This window comes from Physeter macrocephalus, chromosome 4 (genome assembly GCF_002837175.3).
Source record: "Physeter macrocephalus isolate SW-GA chromosome 4, ASM283717v5, whole genome shotgun sequence".
Lineage (NCBI taxonomy): Eukaryota > Metazoa > Chordata > Mammalia > Artiodactyla > Physeteridae > Physeter > Physeter macrocephalus.
The window spans coordinates 89,158,639-89,177,407 of NC_041217.1; the positions used below are offsets into that span (position 1 = coordinate 89,158,639).

At 41.4% G+C, this 18,769-nt stretch overlaps 1 protein-coding gene across 1 annotated transcript in view; it reads left to right on the forward strand.

The window, feature by feature from the left end:
* VAV3 (vav guanine nucleotide exchange factor 3) overlaps nucleotides 1-12,102 on the forward strand; it is a 423,978-nt gene extending 411,876 nt beyond the window's left edge. The window contains exons 26-27 of the mRNA XM_024119713.3: nucleotides 10,427-10,578; nucleotides 11,473-12,102. Coding sequence (XP_023975481.3) covers nucleotides 10,427-10,578; nucleotides 11,473-11,514 — 194 coding nt within the window. The 3' untranslated portion in view covers nucleotides 11,515-12,102. The remainder of the gene's footprint in view (nucleotides 1-10,426; nucleotides 10,579-11,472) is intronic.
* The last annotated feature ends 6,667 nt before the right edge of the window (nucleotides 12,103-18,769 follow it).

An 18,769-nucleotide genomic window follows, 5' to 3' on the forward strand; every position in this document is an offset into this window, starting at 1 on the left:
ATGTGGGATCCTCCAGGCCCAGGGCGCGAACCTGTGTCCCCTGCACTGGCAGGCAGATTCTTTTTTTTTTTTTTTTTTAATAAATTTATTTTTGGCTATGCTGGATCCTCGTTGCTGTGTACGGGCCTCTCATTGTCGCGGCCTCTCCTGCTGCAGAGCACGGGCTCCAGGCACGCAGGCCCCAGCAGTTGTGGCAAGCCGGCTCAGTACCCATGGCCTGCGGGCTCCAGAGCTCAGGCCCAGCAGCCGTGGCACACAGGCCTAGTGGCTCTGCGGCATGTGGGATCCTCCCGGGCCAGGGCTCGAACCTGTGTCCCCTGCATTGGCAGGCAGATTCCCAACCACTGCGCCACCAGGGAAGCCCCTGGCAGACGGATTCTTAACCACTGTGCCACAAGGGAAGCCCCCCAATTTATTTTTTGAACAGAATTTTTTAAATGCTTATATTGATCCAGAAACTTCACCTATTGGAGCTATTTACCATCGTTAGCTCATCTCTTCAGAATTACTCAAAGTTAAATATACTACATACACACTCTACCGTGATTACCTTTCATCTGATGTGCTTTTTTCCCTTCCCCACTGTATTCCTTTCTTTTTCAATAAGCTACTCAGATTTATCAGTCCCTTGTCATACACGTGCTTGCCAAATCTGTCACCATCCTGGCCACTCTGCTATGAATACACTCAAATTTGTCAGAATTGAGCATAAACACTTCAAGGTTATCTGACTTGATCGTTCAGATCTTTTCCTATTCAAAGCTCAGTCTTTCTATTCAAAGCTCCATCTTCCCATTAATTTTCCCTCTTTTTCTTTATCCTTCTTCCTCACAGGGCAGTTCTCCAAGAACTTCTCTCCTCATCTCATCTTTAGTTATTACGTTCCCACCAATAACCCCACAGGTCCCCACATTCATTCATTCAACAGACCTTTATTGAGAGCCTACCGCAGGGTTGGCACTGTTCAAATTGCTGGGGATACGCAGCAGTGGAAAAAAAAAGAAGTCTCCACCTTTGTGGAACTCACATGGTAATGGGGAAGGCAAATAATAGATAAAAAATAAATTATATAGTATATTAGAAGTTGGTGAAGTGCTCTGGAAAAGATAATCTAACAATGTAATGCTACTCAGGAGTGCTGGGGATGGTTTATGATTTTAACTGGGGTGGTCAAATGATGAGGAACAAAAGTAGAAATTCATTTTTCCTCCTTTTGGTAGCTTAATAGAGAGCCAGTTCAGCAGTTTTCACTTCTCAACAGTAGAACAGGCTAATACCAGCCACTGGCTTCTGCAGCTCCCCTTTCTAACAAGGTCATTTGTATGACCAGTGTCTTAGTCTGTTTGGGCTGCTATAACAAAACACCATAGACCAAATGTCTTATAAACCACATAAATTTATGGCTTAGTTCTGGAGGCTGGGAAGTCCAAGGTCAAGGTGCTGGCAGATTTGGTATCTGGTAAGAGCCTGCTTTCTGGTTTATAGAAGGCACCTGTGTCCTCACATGGTGGAAAGGGGCGAGGGAGCTCTGCGGGATTGCCTTTTTAGGAGCACTAATCCCATTCATGCAGGCTTCATTCTCATGACCTAAGCACATCCCCAAAGCCCCACTTCCTAATACCATGGCATGAGGCATTAGGTTTCAACATATGAATTTTGGGGTCTGGAGGGGGACACAAATATCTGGTCCATAGCAAACAGGGAGTTTCTGCTATCATAAACTCACATAAATACCCCATCCATCTGAAGAGCAGGCTACTGGAACTTTGACCATGGCGTGTTCAGACCATCCATGCCCAACCTAAGCAGTAGGACAGTGGGAATTTAGGGGATTGAGTACCCTCTACCTACTTCTTTGCTTGTATATCACTCCCTCCCCCCATAAACCCTGCTTTCTCTCTGTACCACATGGCGCAAGTGGTATGTGTCCGTGACTCTTTTATGGGGCATCAGGGTAGGCCTCGTTGTGAAGGTAACACTTGAGTAAAGATTCAAGGAAGTGCAAGCAGAACAGCCAGTGCAAAGTAAGGAGGATGTATGACATGTGCAATGTGGCCAGAGCAGCAGAGATGGAATCAGAGGGCTAAGGGAGGCCAGCCTCTGTGAGGCTTTATAGGACTTTAGCTTTTGTTCTGGAAGACAGAGGAAGCCACTGGAAGGATTTAAACAAAGAAGAGACATGGTCTGACTTTAATAGGATTGTTCTAGAGTCTGTGTAAAAACAGGAAGACCAGTTAGGAGGCTCATGCAGCAATCCAGGTGAGAGATGGTAGCAGCCTGGACCAACATGTAGCCAGATGGGTCACCTTTATAATATATAACCGAACAGGACATTCTGACACATCAGATGTGAGACAGGATAGCAAGAGAAGATTCAAGGCTGTGACTGTAAGGCTTTTGGCCTGAGCAACCGGAAGATTGGAGATTTTTGTAGGGAAAGGCTCAAATGGAGCCTAAAGTCTAGTCATAGCACTCTCTATCCAAGATGAGTAATTTCCACATCTCTGTATCATCTCTGTGTCTGTCTCTTTACTAATTTGTAAGCTCCTTTAGAGTCGATGCTCTGTCTTATCTGTTAAATCTCCAATAGCACCTTAGCACAGTCCTTGGCACATCAGTAGTTATTTAATAGATGTCTGCCAATTATTGTTAAAGAGTAAGGATTTAGGATCAGGTTCACATCTTGATAAACTAGATGCCTATAAATAATCCAAAATCCCTTGAAATGTCAAATGATATAATTTTCAATAAGGCCTTATACTCATGTTTTTGCTTGTTAATGGCTTTATGTATTTAGACTGTGTAGTATTGAATATAAAGTAGCTGTTTCTCTTCACAATAATTGTTTTCCTTGTCATATCTTTGAATTTTAGGTTAAAAGAGATTTGTCCATTTACCAGATGTCAGCATTCAATTAAATGAAACCAATCTGAATCATTCCTACTTTTTCAGTGACAATATATAAAATATACAATAAACACTATATATTTGAGGGAGATGGGGAGCACATATTTGATACTATGTCTATGAATGTTTCTGGGAGTCTAAGAAGAAGACATGGCTAGGTTCTAAAATAAAACCAGGTTAAGGATCACAAATTTAAATTAAACATTCATTAAATTCTCAGCATGTTCTCTGCTGTTAGGCCATCTGTAGACAATCTTGGTAAAAGGAACCTCCTGGATCCCTCAAAGTATCCCACTTAAGAACATAGTTCTTCAGGAAAATCTCTAGGCCACTGCTGGGCCCCAAACTCACAGGGATAGCTGTACTGATGATGGTATCATTGGTATAATTGCCTGATATTTTTACTGACTTTTTTTTTTAAACATAAATGAGTGTAAACACATGTGGTTGTTACATCTTAAGGCTGAGCATTAGGTAATGTCTATCCCAGAGAATAATTAGCAAATGCTTAGTATCATGTTCACTTATACATACAATGGATAATTAAGTGGTAGTTCAAAAATACTTTGATTTGGTAACCAGTACCTTAAGGACTAGTGTTGATTGAGCTTGGTCTCTGCTGTGTACAAATTTCAAATGTTATCGAAACTTGAGTGGATTTTCATTTGCTTGTGAACATGAACAGTCTAATCAAAGCAGAGCATAATACTTTAAAGCAATGCTTAGTTAACCTTGACAACAAAAGTATAGGTATCAGATACCAACTCACTAGTACTTTATTATTCTGTGAACATTGTGTTCCTCTTTTAATTGACATGCTTCTGTGGCTCTGTCCTCTCAGTCAAGTCTCAGAACTGGATAATATTCACTAATGATGTGCCAATCAGTTTATTATGGCTACGCTAATAGCTTCTGTTTCAATTAGAGAATCTTAGTACTTCAAGTTTCGTTTAACTTGGAAAAGTTAATATTTGAGTTAATATTTTAATAACTCCTAATGAGACCTTTTAAGTCACTAAACTATGAGCCACTTATTTGCTAATGTTCCATGAACATTAGCCCATTTGAGTGCAAGTATCATGTGAAAATAACCAGAGACCCCTACCTAAGTGTGATGGTCTCTCTGAGCAAGGTTCTCCTTCGTCTGTGCTAATAAGGAAAGTATTTGAGGAAGGACAAAAGTTAGGCCCTTAACTAAAGCATGCAGTTTGCAAATGATTACTTCAATGAAAAAGGTCTCAATGTAGATTTACTGTTATCTCAGTGGATACAGATATGAATAAAAGTTCTTTCTCTCAAGAAGCTTCCCAGAATAATGTAATGTAATAAGGCTTCCTATAATATTAGGTGGTGAAGCGACTATTAGGCCAGGAAGTGAAAGGGATAGGAAATAATAATCCCTCAACATTCCCATCTGAATGTCACTGTTACTCAGCTGTTTCTATTCCATTCCAGGATCTGCACCTACCAATAATTCTTATATTAGCATCATCTTGGTATAGTCGGAGGAGTATGATGAAGAAAACATGTATCTGTACGTGCGTGTAGAAATAGGTGGATGTATTCTCAGTATGGACAGAAATATGTTTTGCAGGTTAAACCATTCTGCAAAATATTTTTATCAAATACCTTATTCTGACATTGCTTACATCTAGATTTAAATCCATACTTTCCTAGGGAAACACATTATTTTATACTCGTCTACATAGGTGCCAGACATTCAAATGCTGTTTTGCCAGCTTACGAGAATTAAGGACCCAAACACATTGAAAATTTATGTATAGAAAGAGCGACAACAATAAGTCATGCTACAATGTGTAGAAAAGTAGAAAGCATCTTACCAAACCTTAAAGTGTTTGGCTGAGAGCTACATACTGGGTGACAGGAGCAAAAGGTTAATCAATTTCTCCTGAGAACGTTCCTCAGGTGTACAGTATGGTTAATGCCATGAGACATTCAGAAAAATTATAGTTATTGTAGGAATATCATTGATAGATTATGGCTCTCAGGGATCCTGGGGAATAAAACCTGAACATATTTCACGTTTTTCCCTTTATGTTGTGCTGGCTTTTGTTGGAAGTCTTTGAGCAGTTAGTTAAGTGAGCAAAAGATGAGCTCAATAAACAGGAGGAGGAGAAATAAGGAGCTTGCAGTTAAATACCCTGCCGAGATACTCATCCATTTAGCAGCTTCAGTTGCTTAGCCCTGGGCCTGATCCTGTGGGGATGCAGAAGCAGCGTTAAGAGCCAGTCCCTACTCTCCAGAATCAACGATTCATTGAGATACAACACAGGAGCACATGCAGTAATTAAACAGCAGGGCCGGGGAGAGCCACGATGTAAGTGCCTAACAGATGGCTACAGAGGACAGAAAAGGGGACGAGTGTTACGTGGACTGGTCAGGGAAGGGCTTGAGCTGAGCTTCGGAGACAAGGAGGTTAAGGTTCACAGAAGCAAGGTGAAGGAACAGCATCCCAGAATGAGGGTGGGAATGGTGTTCGGGGGGTGGGGGGCAATTAGGAAGCTGGGATGAAAAGAATTTCTGTGGGTAAATGATGGAAGATTTGGTGAGAAAGGCAGGATATGGCCAGACTACGAATTGCTATGGAATTGAAGTTAAGAGTTAGGATTTTATAATTTAGGAAAAGGAATGATGAGTCTGTTTATGGTGAGTAGCTGAGAGGTGGTATTTAGAATAGAATGGAAAGAAAGCTGAAAGTAAGAAGACCAATTAGGAGGCAGTTGTCTTAGTTTAGAAATGGCCTAAGTTCCTGAGTTGGGATGGTGGAGCTGAGAATTTAGTGAAGGAACAACTTTGTATCTCAGAGGAAGAGGAGAGTGAACAGAAAGAGCTAAAGAGGTATACTGACCTTGCAAAGATGGTTTGCAAAGAGAACGTGGGAGTAGTTGGAAAAATAACACAACTGTGGGAGGTTGAGCTAGGTTACAGGGAGGAAGATGATGAGTTTGGTTTCAGACAAGTTAAATCAGAGATCATGACTGTACCTCATGGCAGGGTGATAAAAATGTGTGAAATCACAGACTGGAATTCAGGGGAGGAGCCCCAAGCCATATCCAAGAATCTGTTCCATTCACTGGGGAAAAAATTAGAGTGAAGCCAGCAGAGGAGCGAAGGCCTAACCACGGTGGGAAGAGCTACCATTTAGTAAAGATGATAATGTTTAGATAAGATTTAAGATGGTTCAAATTATAGGTACTTGACATGAATGCAAATGTTTGCAGGGCTTTTAGGGTTAGGAGAGAGGGGTAGCACACCGATGTTATGTATTTGAAACAGATTCAAGTCCTTTGGTGAGGCATTATCCATATTCAGGAATGTTAGATATTTTAAGATGAGAGAAAGGTAGATAGATTAGATAACCTATTTTTGAGATTTAAATAGCATTTAATTGTGTTTTCATTGATTTCTTATTTCTTCCTTCTAGAGTTAACTTATCTTTTGTTATATTTCAGACTCTTGAATTACCTTCTTTAGAAATTTTGGGGAAATACTGTCTGCTCTTATTACTCCATGGATAAATAGTCCCAGAGAGAGAATCAAGGATGGACACTTAGAAAGCAGTTTGAGGAGAAAATTCCCCTCATTACAAAGAAGTAATGGGGAGAATGAGGAGTTCTAATTTAAGTTCTCACAAACGTGGGATAGGAATCTTGGCACTAGATTTTCTACCAAAAGTAGAGTTAGGGTGCCATTTTCCTCATTAAATTAAAGATGACATCCTCTCCTCTCTCTAACAGTGGGTATAATATGATCTCGAGGAAAACAAAACAAACCAGTTACATTGCATGGCAATAAGTGAATTGCGCAGATTGTAAAGTTAGTTGTAATAGCATGTACTGCTGCATTTTTAAATAAAAAAGTGTAACTTGGAACATGCAATGGATTAGAAAAGAACCTTGATTATTAACAAGGATATACTTCAGGGTAGGTTAAAAGTAAGTATGCGAAGCCATTTATGAGAAAAGCATCATTGAATGCACCAATGTATATATGAACCAAAGAACATCTGAACCCTTCCTTCCAATTCCTTTCCCCAGCTTATTTGGTTGGAATCTAAGTATCCCGTTAGTGAGCTACTGATGTTCTTAGTATCTCTAGGGCCCCCCTTCTTGACAGGAGTTTCTCTGCCATAACATTTTCAGTAACCCAGGTTCCTTGAAGTTCATCCTTAAAGTGAGGTCTGCCTTCTCAAGAATCACAGTGGTAGCTTTCACATTCCAGACAGCAGCATAGAATAAAGAATCAAAGAGAAGGGTGAAGGTGTGTGCCAGCTGCCTTCCCAGGAAAGGTACCAGGAGTTGCCTTATGATACTTCTGTATATATCCCAGTAGCAAGAACTTAGTATCCCTTCTGGGCAAACATAGCCCAACGAAATAACCTATTACATGGATTAAGGGAAGAAAAAATATTGGGAGAAAGTTTACAACCACACCTTCCTTTTCCATTGCAATGACACCATGGTATCAGCAGGGAGAGTTTTAAAACTGCCTAAGGTGGTACCTGAAGCAGAGGGGTGGATGCAGAGCAGGGTAGCAGTGAAGAACCTCGGCTCTGGAGTCACCCTGCCTAGGTTTGAATCTAGGTTGTTCTCAAATCTGAAGAAGATATAGCATGGGTACCTTCCTCTTTGAGTTGTTGTGATAATTAAATGAATATAAAACATTGAGCATGGCATCTAACACTTCCAAACCATTTGATAATTTTAGCTCTGATTATTAAAGTGAGAAATTTTTGAGTATCCAAATGCATAGAAATTTTCTGTACATTCCTACAAGTTGGGGATAGATTTACTTTCTTTTCCAGATATAATTCAAAGTGGTTTACATTTTATTTTTGGAAGTAACCTAGCATGTGCATGCTTGTTTGGAGGGTGAGTGTGGTTCCTAACAAATCGTCTGAGTGATTTTCTTGAATTTTCAATGGGCTCTGCATGTTTCATTGACACCACCCTATAGGCTCTTACTTCTTGTATCAGTTTTGATGTGAAGCATATTTTACGTTAAGAATTTACAGGATCCCCCTCTCCACTGATGTGACAAAGTGGGAATTGTGCACCACATCAAGAGGAGAAGGCCGTCCTTGGATAGAGTGGGTATGCCGTGTTCACCTATAAAGGGATAGATCGCTCTGAATTGCAGAACTAATGTCATTCAAAATGTAATAATCTGGCTTGTTCTTCATTCAGAAATGGTGATAGGAGACAAGTGGGTGAAAGCAAAGCTTGATATTTCAACTTTGATAGGACAATTTTCTTAAGGTTATAGACAACAAAATAGCTGTGTCGAAATATGTTTTGCCAACACCTAAACGGTCTTTGCTTCTCTCTTTTTCTTTCCCTCTCTAAGCCCCTTCTTTGTTCTGTGGGTTTTCTTTTGTAACTCCTCCAGACTACAGCTTTGTTCCCCTTTCTTCCACTCCTTTCTGGTCAGGTACTGCTTTACTGCTTCTATATGTCTTTTCAACTTGCTTTTGTTTGCAAATAAAATATTTTGACTTCTGTGTATGGCTTCTCATGTAGATACATCTCCTCACAAACAGCCCCTCGAGTCACATTCCCACCATGCACTTTCCTTTTCTCTGTCACCAAGTCATCGTTTGTCTTGACATACCACTCCTCTGGTTTTGTGTGTGTGCTCGTGTTATGTATTTCAGCAAGACATTTTCTCTTTCGTCAGCTGGAAAGAGTTGAGAGCTGAAAGTATAAAGGGGGAATGAAGCACTCCATAAAACTAGTTTTCCTGAGGATCAGAAATTTTAGTTGAGAAAAGCCAGTGTTCATGTATTTCCATTAAGAAAATAAATAGGACCAAAATCCCAACTTGATCTCCAAACATAAGAGTACAATTCGGTCCAAATTGCTTTAAAGGATGACTGTGCCCATCGGTTTGTGCAGGGCATTCTGGTCTTGATTTCTGTCATTAGCCAGAGAATGTAAGGGCTGTTTATGTGACACATAGGGGAGTACACGATGGCTGGATAAAGTATGTTTTCCTACAGATTTTAAAAAATTAACCTGTAAGTCCCAATGGAATAATAAAATTTAGTACCAGAAGGCCCTTACAAGTCATCTATTATAGACCTTTCATTTTATAGGTGAGGAGAATGTGGCCCAGAAGGGTTAAGAGACCTGTACAAGGTCACACAGTTAAGTTGAGGATGGGTTTTTCCATCACTGGGGTGTTTTTATGTGCACGACTCTAAGATTAGTGCCCCAGTAATGGGATGGTTTTCAGTAAGAAAACTATTAAAGTGGTTTGTATCTGAACAGTAAAATAAAATGACCTATTTTTGCTCCCTTTACAGTTCTGAAATCTACAGCATTGCTATTCGTTTATCTTATGATGGACACCTGGAGACTATAAAAAATTTCTGTCATTGCAGAGCCCTGAAAAATAGGCCAGAGATCCTGGTTTCCAAGTGGGCAGGCTCTTCCAGGGTAACAGGTCATAACTGCAGCTGCCTAGGCACTGGGAACTGTTAAAAATATGGATGTGTGGCATTTCCCATGTTTTTTTTTCTTATACTTCAGTTTCTCTACCGTTTAAGGTTTATAAAGTCCCACCAACCTCAGGTGAGTGATTCTCAGAATCACTGAACATACAATTGAAAACACTTTATAACCCCAAGGAGCAACAGGTAGAGATGTTAATATAAAATGTGTTATGAAACACTAGAGGCAAACAAATGTACCGCTTGAACAGAATTTTCCTTTCAGGACAGGCAGGTGAGGGCAGGGAGGAAGTTAGTTCCTCTCCTACCATTTAAAACAAAAAACAAAAACTGAATATAGGAGGCAGACGCCCTGAATCTTCTTTTTGATTAAGTATTTCAGTAAAGGTTTTTCTATAAGGCAGTATTTGTTTGAAACAAGATAAATGGATGGTGTTTATCTGTTTTTTTCTGTGAAACATGATTTAAGCTTCTTCACAAGTACAATTATATATAAAAGAGTAACTGTCCCTAAATAGTTTTAACTTTAAAAAAAAGGCTGTTCGGGGGGAGAGGGGAGGATAGAAGTGATGACATGGATTCAACAAGAGACTTTCAGAGCAAAAGTTGGTTGCTTTGAGTCTTAAGTTGAAAAGTTTACAAGATAAAAATGTGAAGCTTTTACCATAGAGGTTCGAGTTAAAAATGGATTACTATGCCATCAATAGGCAATTTATGCTTGTTATTTGAGATTCTATCTCCTTAGGTAGTAACTTAGATATTAGCGTTTTGTTTTTTTTAAACTACAAAAACTAGTCCCTGTTTTGAAGTTCCTATGAAGAATGTGAAAACAGAACAACAGTTTTTTAAACTTTGTGAAATGAACTTGACTACACCTGACTGAATTGAAACAGCAGTTCTGCTGCTTTCAAGCCCCTCTGCCATCATCACTAGTCTGTAACGAAATCACGGCTGTGCATTTTGACAGCATCTGTAACATCCATCTGATTAGGTGCTTATGGTTGGTAAACTGCACATCAATTCTGATGCCCCATCATTTCTTTACAGTGTTAAGTCCAAAGGTGCTGGGCATTGCCATCGCTCGGTATGACTTCTGTGCAAGAGATATGCGAGAATTGTCCTTGTTGAAAGGAGATGTGGTGAAGATTTACACGAAGATGAGTGCGAATGGCTGGTGGAGAGGAGAAGTAAATGGCAGGGTGAGCTGTCCCTCCCAATGTGCTCGCCACATGAATGAAGGGGGCTGGGCAGCCGCTGGCGCCCATTGTGGTGGGGGAAACCCTACACTGTGTGGCAGGCTTCACCCCCCAGAGCCCTGGCTCCGCACGGTGGTGTTCCTTCCTGAAACTAGGCACTCAAGAAAAATGTGTTGAGGGAATATGACAGCGGCATCAATAAAGTTTACTGGGCCAAGTTTGATGGCTTCCTGTTGGGAAAAGGGTTGAGCATATCAGTTCTTTTGAGTCTCTAAGCCTCTTTTTAAGTCTACAGCATAAACTTTATGTGGAGTACAAAATATCTATAAGAGGGGCTTCCCTGGTGGCGCAGTGGTTGAGAGTCCGCCTGCCGATGCAGGGAGCAGGGGTTCGTGCCCCGGTCCGGGAAGATCCCACGTGCCGCGGAGCGGCTGGGCCCGTGAGCCATGGCCGCTGGGCCTGCGCGTCCGGAGCCTGTACTCCACAACGGGAGAGGCCGCGACAGTGAGAGGCCCGCAGTGAGAGGCCCGCGTACTAAAAAAAAAAAAAAAAAATCTATAAGAACTGATGATCTAAATTGGAAAGAGTGGGGCATAGGACCTCTGTCTTTATATCTTGTTCTACAGCAGAAATAGGAAGCATTAACTAGTAGAGCCCCTTAATTTACATATTTGTGTGCTAGCAGATTAGAACACTGTTTAAGCGTATTGTATTCCACCCTTTCTGTCGCTCACTCTATTGGGCTTTTAGGAGCAGTTTAAACCGATCCTCTTCACCTGCAGTGGGCATAAAACGCCAGATTAATTCGGGGTGTTATGAAAATGAAATGCTCTGTAGAGTCCTTTGAAGTGCCGGATGCACAGTCACATTGCTGTGTTGGTTGCTTTTCCTTTTTAGGTGGGCTGGTTTCCATCCACGTATGTGGAAGAGGATGAATAAATTCCAATCCAGCATTGCACACCGCACCAGGAATTTCAGAGAAGGGATAAATAGAAGCCTGCACAGCATTATGAATTCACTGAAGTGTTTAAAAAGCTGCCTTTCTGGCTATTCAACATCCTCCCTCTTTTTCCCCTCCTAAGTCTTAATGCTGAGGTTTCTAAAGATGCTGGTACTGTCATCGTCAGGGACCAGGGCAAAGCCAAAAGCTTTTCTTCCCCCAAAGAGCCCTGCAAACACATTGGTTCATGTTGCTTTTTCCTTCGTCCAGTCAGACGCCATGAATGCCAGCCAGCCATTAGTAAATGCTTAACACATATTTACTTTCTTCTCACATGCCATTCACCAGAATTTTTGATGGTACAGAGAAGCAGAAGTTTAATTTTGCCTTTCCCAGCATGAAGAAAAATGGGAGTTCTGCCACTGGGGCAGCTTATTGGAAAGATCCAGCATTACTTGTCTTAAATTGCTTCACAGGATGACTCATTGCCTGGCAAACACTTTTACCCCCTGATGTTACTCATGTTAAAATATAAGAGACAAATGCTCAGGTTTGCTTCATAAGTGATATTATATGGGGGGGGGGTGTCTATTATTCATTTGGTGTCCTGATGAGATTTGCAAACTTTTTCATAAAAAGAAGACATACAGAAGAGTACATAAAAGAGTATCTTCATATTAAATCTTCACAACCTTCATGGGTTGTGAAGGGTTATTATGGAAATGTAGTACTTCACAGGGTTATTTTGGAAATGTAGTACTTCACTTGTGAGATAATCTTGGTTGGGTATGTTTTAGGTAGTTACAAATAACCTGAATTAAGGTGGCATTGTTTACAGAAACAGACCAAGGGCTATGATTTATAGTAAGTCATTTTAGAGAAGCAACATCTATTAACATATGCCTTTTTCTCCCGACACCTCCCCCCCAGCCCCCCGCAGAAAAAAGACCTGCGATATATTGCTGATTCCCACATTTTCCTGGAGGATTTACAGTAGCACAAACAACCTTGTCGAGGATTTTTGAAGGAAAGCACAGTAAGGTCCTTTATGCATTTCAGGGACAGAAGGAGGGTCACTAGACTTTTCTGGTCTTATTCACTGTGGGATCCCAGCTCTCACTGAGGCTCTTCCCATCTGAAGCCATTTCTGGGTGTGTACTAACCAGTGGGAAGATCAGTTTGCAGTGCACTTATTTGACCAAGTCTTCACCCTTTATGTGAGGAGTCTAAGTACATTTTTCCTGGGATGTACAGAGTGCCCAGTCAAGACAGTCAAGTTAAGACACTAACTTGGCCCTTTCCTGATGAAATATTTTCTCCATAGCGGAAGTCATGTTCTGACAAGACTCGGAGAGTGTTTGCAGAAAACATTAAAAGCATTAACTTAATAGAGCCAAAGTAGGAACATACAGTTCTGAAATTTTGGACCATCTCTTAAATGAGGTGGGCGTGGCTGGCCTTCTCCCCAACCCACTTGAGGGCCAGAACTTGACGTTCGTTGGACACATCTCCCTTTAGAGACCCTCGTGGGCTAGGACTTCTTAAACAGAATAGATTCAGGAGCTTTACCTCAGAATTATGTAAACTGTGATTGTGTTTTAGAAAAGTTATTATTTGCAAAAACCAGTTAAGTTTTTGTATATGTGTAAATGATCATGAAATTGAGTTTTATAAGATGTTCTGTACAGTAAAGTTATACCCTCAAGGTGTATCTTGGAGTGGATTCTTTCCCATAAAGTCTTATCTGCAACACTGTGTCTGGGGAATGTTTTGTCTGTTACTGTCTGCCAAATGTTATGGAGAGGGCAGCTTCATAAACACTCCTGTGTACAGTATTGTAGCTTGTGCTGTTTCTTTTATTGTTGTTTTAGCCAATAGACTCCCTCGCTTTCTTGTTGCATTTCATGGACCTGGGGGTTTCCCCGCAGAGGATATTAGAGTCCCTTTTCATGACGTTGCCAATTACATCCTTGTCTATGTTTAATAAATACTTCATATTGGAAACTTTAAATGCTGCGAATTTGTGTAGATTTCTAATACCAAAGACAGAAGTAAATGTTTTTCCATACTTTGTCTTGCCTGTATGCAGCCCTGTGTAATATGGTGAATTAGAGTGGTATTTCACTTTGTAATATTTTGTAAATATGTCAATATAATAAATAGTTACTACTTGCATTATATCAATTGAGAGTTGAAGTCTTTCCATAGAACAATTCCATACATAATTCAACATGTGCCAACCTCCTCAGAGACATGGGAGTAGAAGCCCTAACTTTGATCTGGTTTAGCTCAGGATTGCTGCCTGAACAGTTATGAACAGTGGCCTGTAAGACATACTCAGTAGTTGCAAATAATGTATTGTTGACATGCTTCCCATGTGCCACACACTGTTCTAAATGCTTTATGTGCTCTAACTTGCAGTAACCCCAGGAGGTATAATCCCATATTATCTCCACTTTTCAGATGAAGAAACAGGCATTTCAAAAGGCTGTAGCATGGCTTCCCCGGTGGCACAGTGGTTGAGAGTCCGCCTGCCGATGCAGGGGACATGGGTTCGTGCCCTGGTCCGGGAAGATCCCACATGCCGCGGAGCGGCTGGGCCCGTGGTTGTAGCTTGACTCAGCTCTCAGAGCTGACAAGCGTCGGAGATGGAGTTCCAAGTTGGACAGTCTGGCTCCAGAGCCTGTACCGTGACACTTAGATTAGGGTCAAGAGGGAGATTAGGGATGTTTCTAAGATTGCACAGCTGAGAAGCTATGATACAAGATATCATAACGATTGAAGATGAACACAGAATTCAGAAATGTTCTCCTATTCCTGCCTCTTAAAAGAAAGCCTCAAACAGATATTGCCTAGACAGAGAGGTGTCAGAGGAGATTGAGCTTTTTCTTCTATTTTGATTCAACTTTTCCACAGAAAATGATGAACTGCTAAGCCAGAGAGACACAGAGGCAAGTCTCCCTTGGCAGAGCAGGCCTGCGGGTTGTCCACAGTGGTGGAGACCGGCTGGCTCAGGAGAGGGTGGCAGCCCGTTCCTTCTAAGGAGCGGGAAAAGTCAGTTCCACAGTAGTAGCTTCTGGTTGATGTCACCGGTACCACTATGCTCAGAAATATAAAATCTCCCCTATTTCATTATAGTACAGTGGGTTATCCCAACTCTTACTCCCTTTACTTGAAGGGCTGATTCCTTAGGAATTCTCTTCGACATGCTAACATTTGTGACTTTAGACCTTGTATCTTATTATCACCACTCTCACCACCACTGCCAATCATGATAAGAACTCCCTCGATTTATTAGTTAACATGGGAATATCCTTTATAAAACATTCAAATATTTTGTCTTCCGTCAAGTAATTGAAGTAAAATATGTTGATAATTAGTCTTTAGGTGCCTTGCCTTGTTCTATTTAATTTGACAGCTGTATAGAAGAGTGATGAAAGCATATCCCCAGACCTCAGACTGCATATCTGGGTTCACATCCCAACCTTGCCACACAGGGCCTCAGCCAATCAGTATAACAGCAGGTACTTCACAGGATGGTTGTGAGACTCAACTGAGACCATACGTACGATATAAAGTGGAATGGTGCCTTGCTTACATTGAGCCATTTTTATCATCATCATGGCTACCATTGTCAGATGGATTTGCTGGCAAAATTTGGGTAGTTGCTATATTAATCTTTGAATTCCTTCAGTATAATTCAGGCTCACTTACTGGATTAAGGGGCAAAACTATAGATTCTCAATTAGACAGTGTCTCCAGGAAGGAAGTTAAATTGTTGGGTATTATAGAAAGTGGAAGTTTTAGCAGTCACACCTGGGTTCAAACCCCAGCCCCGTCAGTGACTTTCTGAGTACCAATTTCATCTTCTGTAATAAATGGATAATCATAAGTGTCTGAGAAAGCTGTTATGAAGAATAAACCATAACATATGAAATAAGATGCCAGTAAAGAGCCTGGCACATGGTAGATACTCAAGAAATGTTGGTCCCCTTCCCCTGAAGAATTGTAAAATACTTCGGAACCAAATTATGGACTGGCCGTTTTTATTTTGAATACTAGAGCTCATACTTTGTTTCTTGCACATGATTACATTTTAAGCATTCAAATTACAGATGGAATAAAAAGGTGTGTGTTCAGGAAGATTAATATTCAAACCCACAAACAATCTCAGAAGGTGAACTTAACAGCTCCACACTATTCTGACTAGAAAAATGGGATTTTCACCCAGCTCATAATCATTTAAACTTAGTCCATTAGTCACTTCATTCTTCACTGAAACTAGTTTTCCGGGATTGGTTGGACTCTGATTAGAAATGTTATGCACTCGCATCTGGCAGACTTTGGAAGGTACCTTATTGTAAGTAATGAACAAGTCCTGAAAAATAGGTCAAAAAGGAATCCTTTCTCTAGTTAGGTGCCATCAATTAGGATTCGGGGACATAGTGACAGAAGAGCAAACAAATCCTCCTGAAGCACTCTAGACTGGCCCTGTTAGAAGGTTCTAAAATTTCTAGGCACAATACAATCACAGTGACCCAGATATCGAGAGACCTCAGAGCAGAAACAGAATGAACACAAGTCACGCCACGCCCTGTCCACTAATGGACACTGGCGTCCGTGTTGAGTCCTGAGGGGGAAGTGAACTCCAGAATGGCCGACCTGCCCTCTGCAGGCACAGCCATCGCCCCTCACCAGCCGAGTGACCCTGGGCAAAGCACACAGAGCCCCTGTGTCTTTGGAGAATGAAGGGGTTAACTGGTTGAAAACTGTTATTCCATCCTAACTCCAGTGGTTTTGTGAAATTATTCTGAACCATGGAGGAAACACAAAGAAATTCAAAGACTTCATCGAAATGTAGAGGTTTTAAGATATGCTACAGATATCTGTCCAGTTGTACTCACAATTCTTTGCACAATCATTTCATGGCTGTTAGTGGCACAGGGGCAGCTCCAAGGGTCTGCTGTACTCACACTGGTACCCTTAGCACCTGTCCACGAGCACATGCCAGAAGTCAGGGGATGTTTGTACAGTGAACGAGTCCCCAGCACTCCTATGTGGGGACCTGTGGGCACTAGCTCTAGATTCTATGGCTGCACAGCTAAATGTGCTTTGGCTTTGACTCTAGCAGTTGAGTTCTGTGTGGATGGTTACAATCGAACCCCTGAAACCACAGCTGCTCGTGGTCGCACCGGAGACTGGCCAGTTCTTGGCCGGGGTCATGACACCAGCCACCTCTCTCTCTTTCTGAATTAACTGCTTGGGCACATGTGCTCTGGACAGCACACCAGCCCTGCCACCACAGCAGTACATTTCAGTTGTACTGCTCTCTGCCCACAGAAGGCACAATACAAATGATCTCATTTAGTCACCTTTTCCTCCTGCCAATGATAAAAAATAAAAATAAGTCTCCCTTCATCCGAGAGCTACAGCCCACGGAGCCTTTTCACATATTTCATCTCGTTGAATTTAGAGCGCACAACCCTGAAAGGCAGGTAGGGCAAAACCCTCCTCTGTGATACAACAATGCACAGGAGCTTCCAACATTTCAGAATTCCTCAGGCCTTTCTTCAGAGAGTCGTTCTGGGGAGCTGCTGTCTACACTGTGTGCATTTGCTGAGGTCCTAGGTCAGGTGGCAGTGCAGCTGGGTCAAAAATCTTCGTGCCTCCTGCTGTCAGCACGTACTGAGGAGTTTGAAGTGTGTCAGTAAATCTAATAATGACTCAAAGTCTGATCAGCGAATGCTTTTGGATTTTCTAGTGATTTGAATGACTCTGCCTCAGAGAGGGAAATGTTTCTGGTTTTTTTCCAATGATAATTTAGGTTTTGTCTCTTCCCATTTGGATATATTTTTTAAATCTCACCTCATTTAATTTTTCTAAGAATTCAAAGGTTGGTAATGTCCCATCTTTGAATCATGAAAACTCTAGTCCTGGAGAGTAACTCTTCTACACTAGAGCTAGAGCTAGTTTTTAAGGCAGTTTGGCCTGTTTTAATATTACAATCGAATTTTTCGTCTAAGCAGCAGCATAGATTAGTGGTCAAGTCATCAGCCTTAGAACTGGACTGTTCGGCTCCACCACTTACTAGCTGGATGGCCTTGGGCAAGCTGCTTACACTGCTTGTTCCTCAGTTTCTCTAAGTTAAGATGAGGTGATGATAGCACCTTATTTCAGACGGTTTTCATGAGGATTAAGTGGGATATCATGTATAAACAGAGCTTTTAGATTTGCATTTTGGCCATTTAACATACAAAAATACATGTTACAAACTAAACTCAGACATGGAAAAAAACCCTCTTGTATGTATATTAGCCTTTGGAAGAAACATCTTAAGGTAACTTTTCACATCAGTAGTGCTTTAGAAGTGATGAGCACATATTAAACATGATTTATTAGTTATCTACTCTCATATAACAAATTAGTCCAGCCCTTCCAGCTGAGGACAACAAACGTCTATTATCCCACAGTTTCTGTAGGTCAGGAATCGGGGAATAGATTAGTGGGGGTTTCTGGTTCAGGGTCTCCCATGAGCCCTCAATCAAGTCAGTCAGCGCTGCAGTCATCTCATGGCTCAAGTGGGGAATAATCAGCTTCCAAGCTAGGTCATGGGGGCCTCCCTGCGTGGCTGCCTCACAGCATGGCAGCTGGCCTCTCCCCACACCGCGCCATCCAAGAGGGAGAGAGCAAGTACACTCAAGGTGAAAGCTAGCCTCTTTATAACTTAACCTCAGAAGTGACAGCCCACCACTCTGCTCTATTCTATTCCTTAGAAGTGAGCTACTAAACCAGCTTACACTCAAGGGGAGGGGATCACCCAAGGCGTGAATACCAAGACCAAGGGATCATTGGGAGCCATGGCAACAGCTGCTTCCCACGGATGGGTAAATTGAAAGATCATTTAAGCCAAGGATGAGGTTCACCTGGAAAGTGTGGGTTACTTTGGAGAAATTTAGTTTATTAAAATTTAGTTCTTTGTTAAAAAAAAAACAACAACTTCCTGTTGATTCCTTAAATCAATATTTACTGTGTGCCAGGCTCTGCAGAGGATACAGGAAAGAATAAGAGAGGAAGAACTTCTCAGAGGAGCTAATTTTCTGTCTTTTCTCATTTAGAAAATGCCCTTCCTGAGGCTCAAAGTGTTGGGAGAGAATGAGAAAGGAGAATTTTCAGACACATAGGAAGTGGAATCAATCTCACAGAAACAGAAAAGTGAAAGCAGCAACCAGGCATGCCTTGGAAGTATAGCTGTTG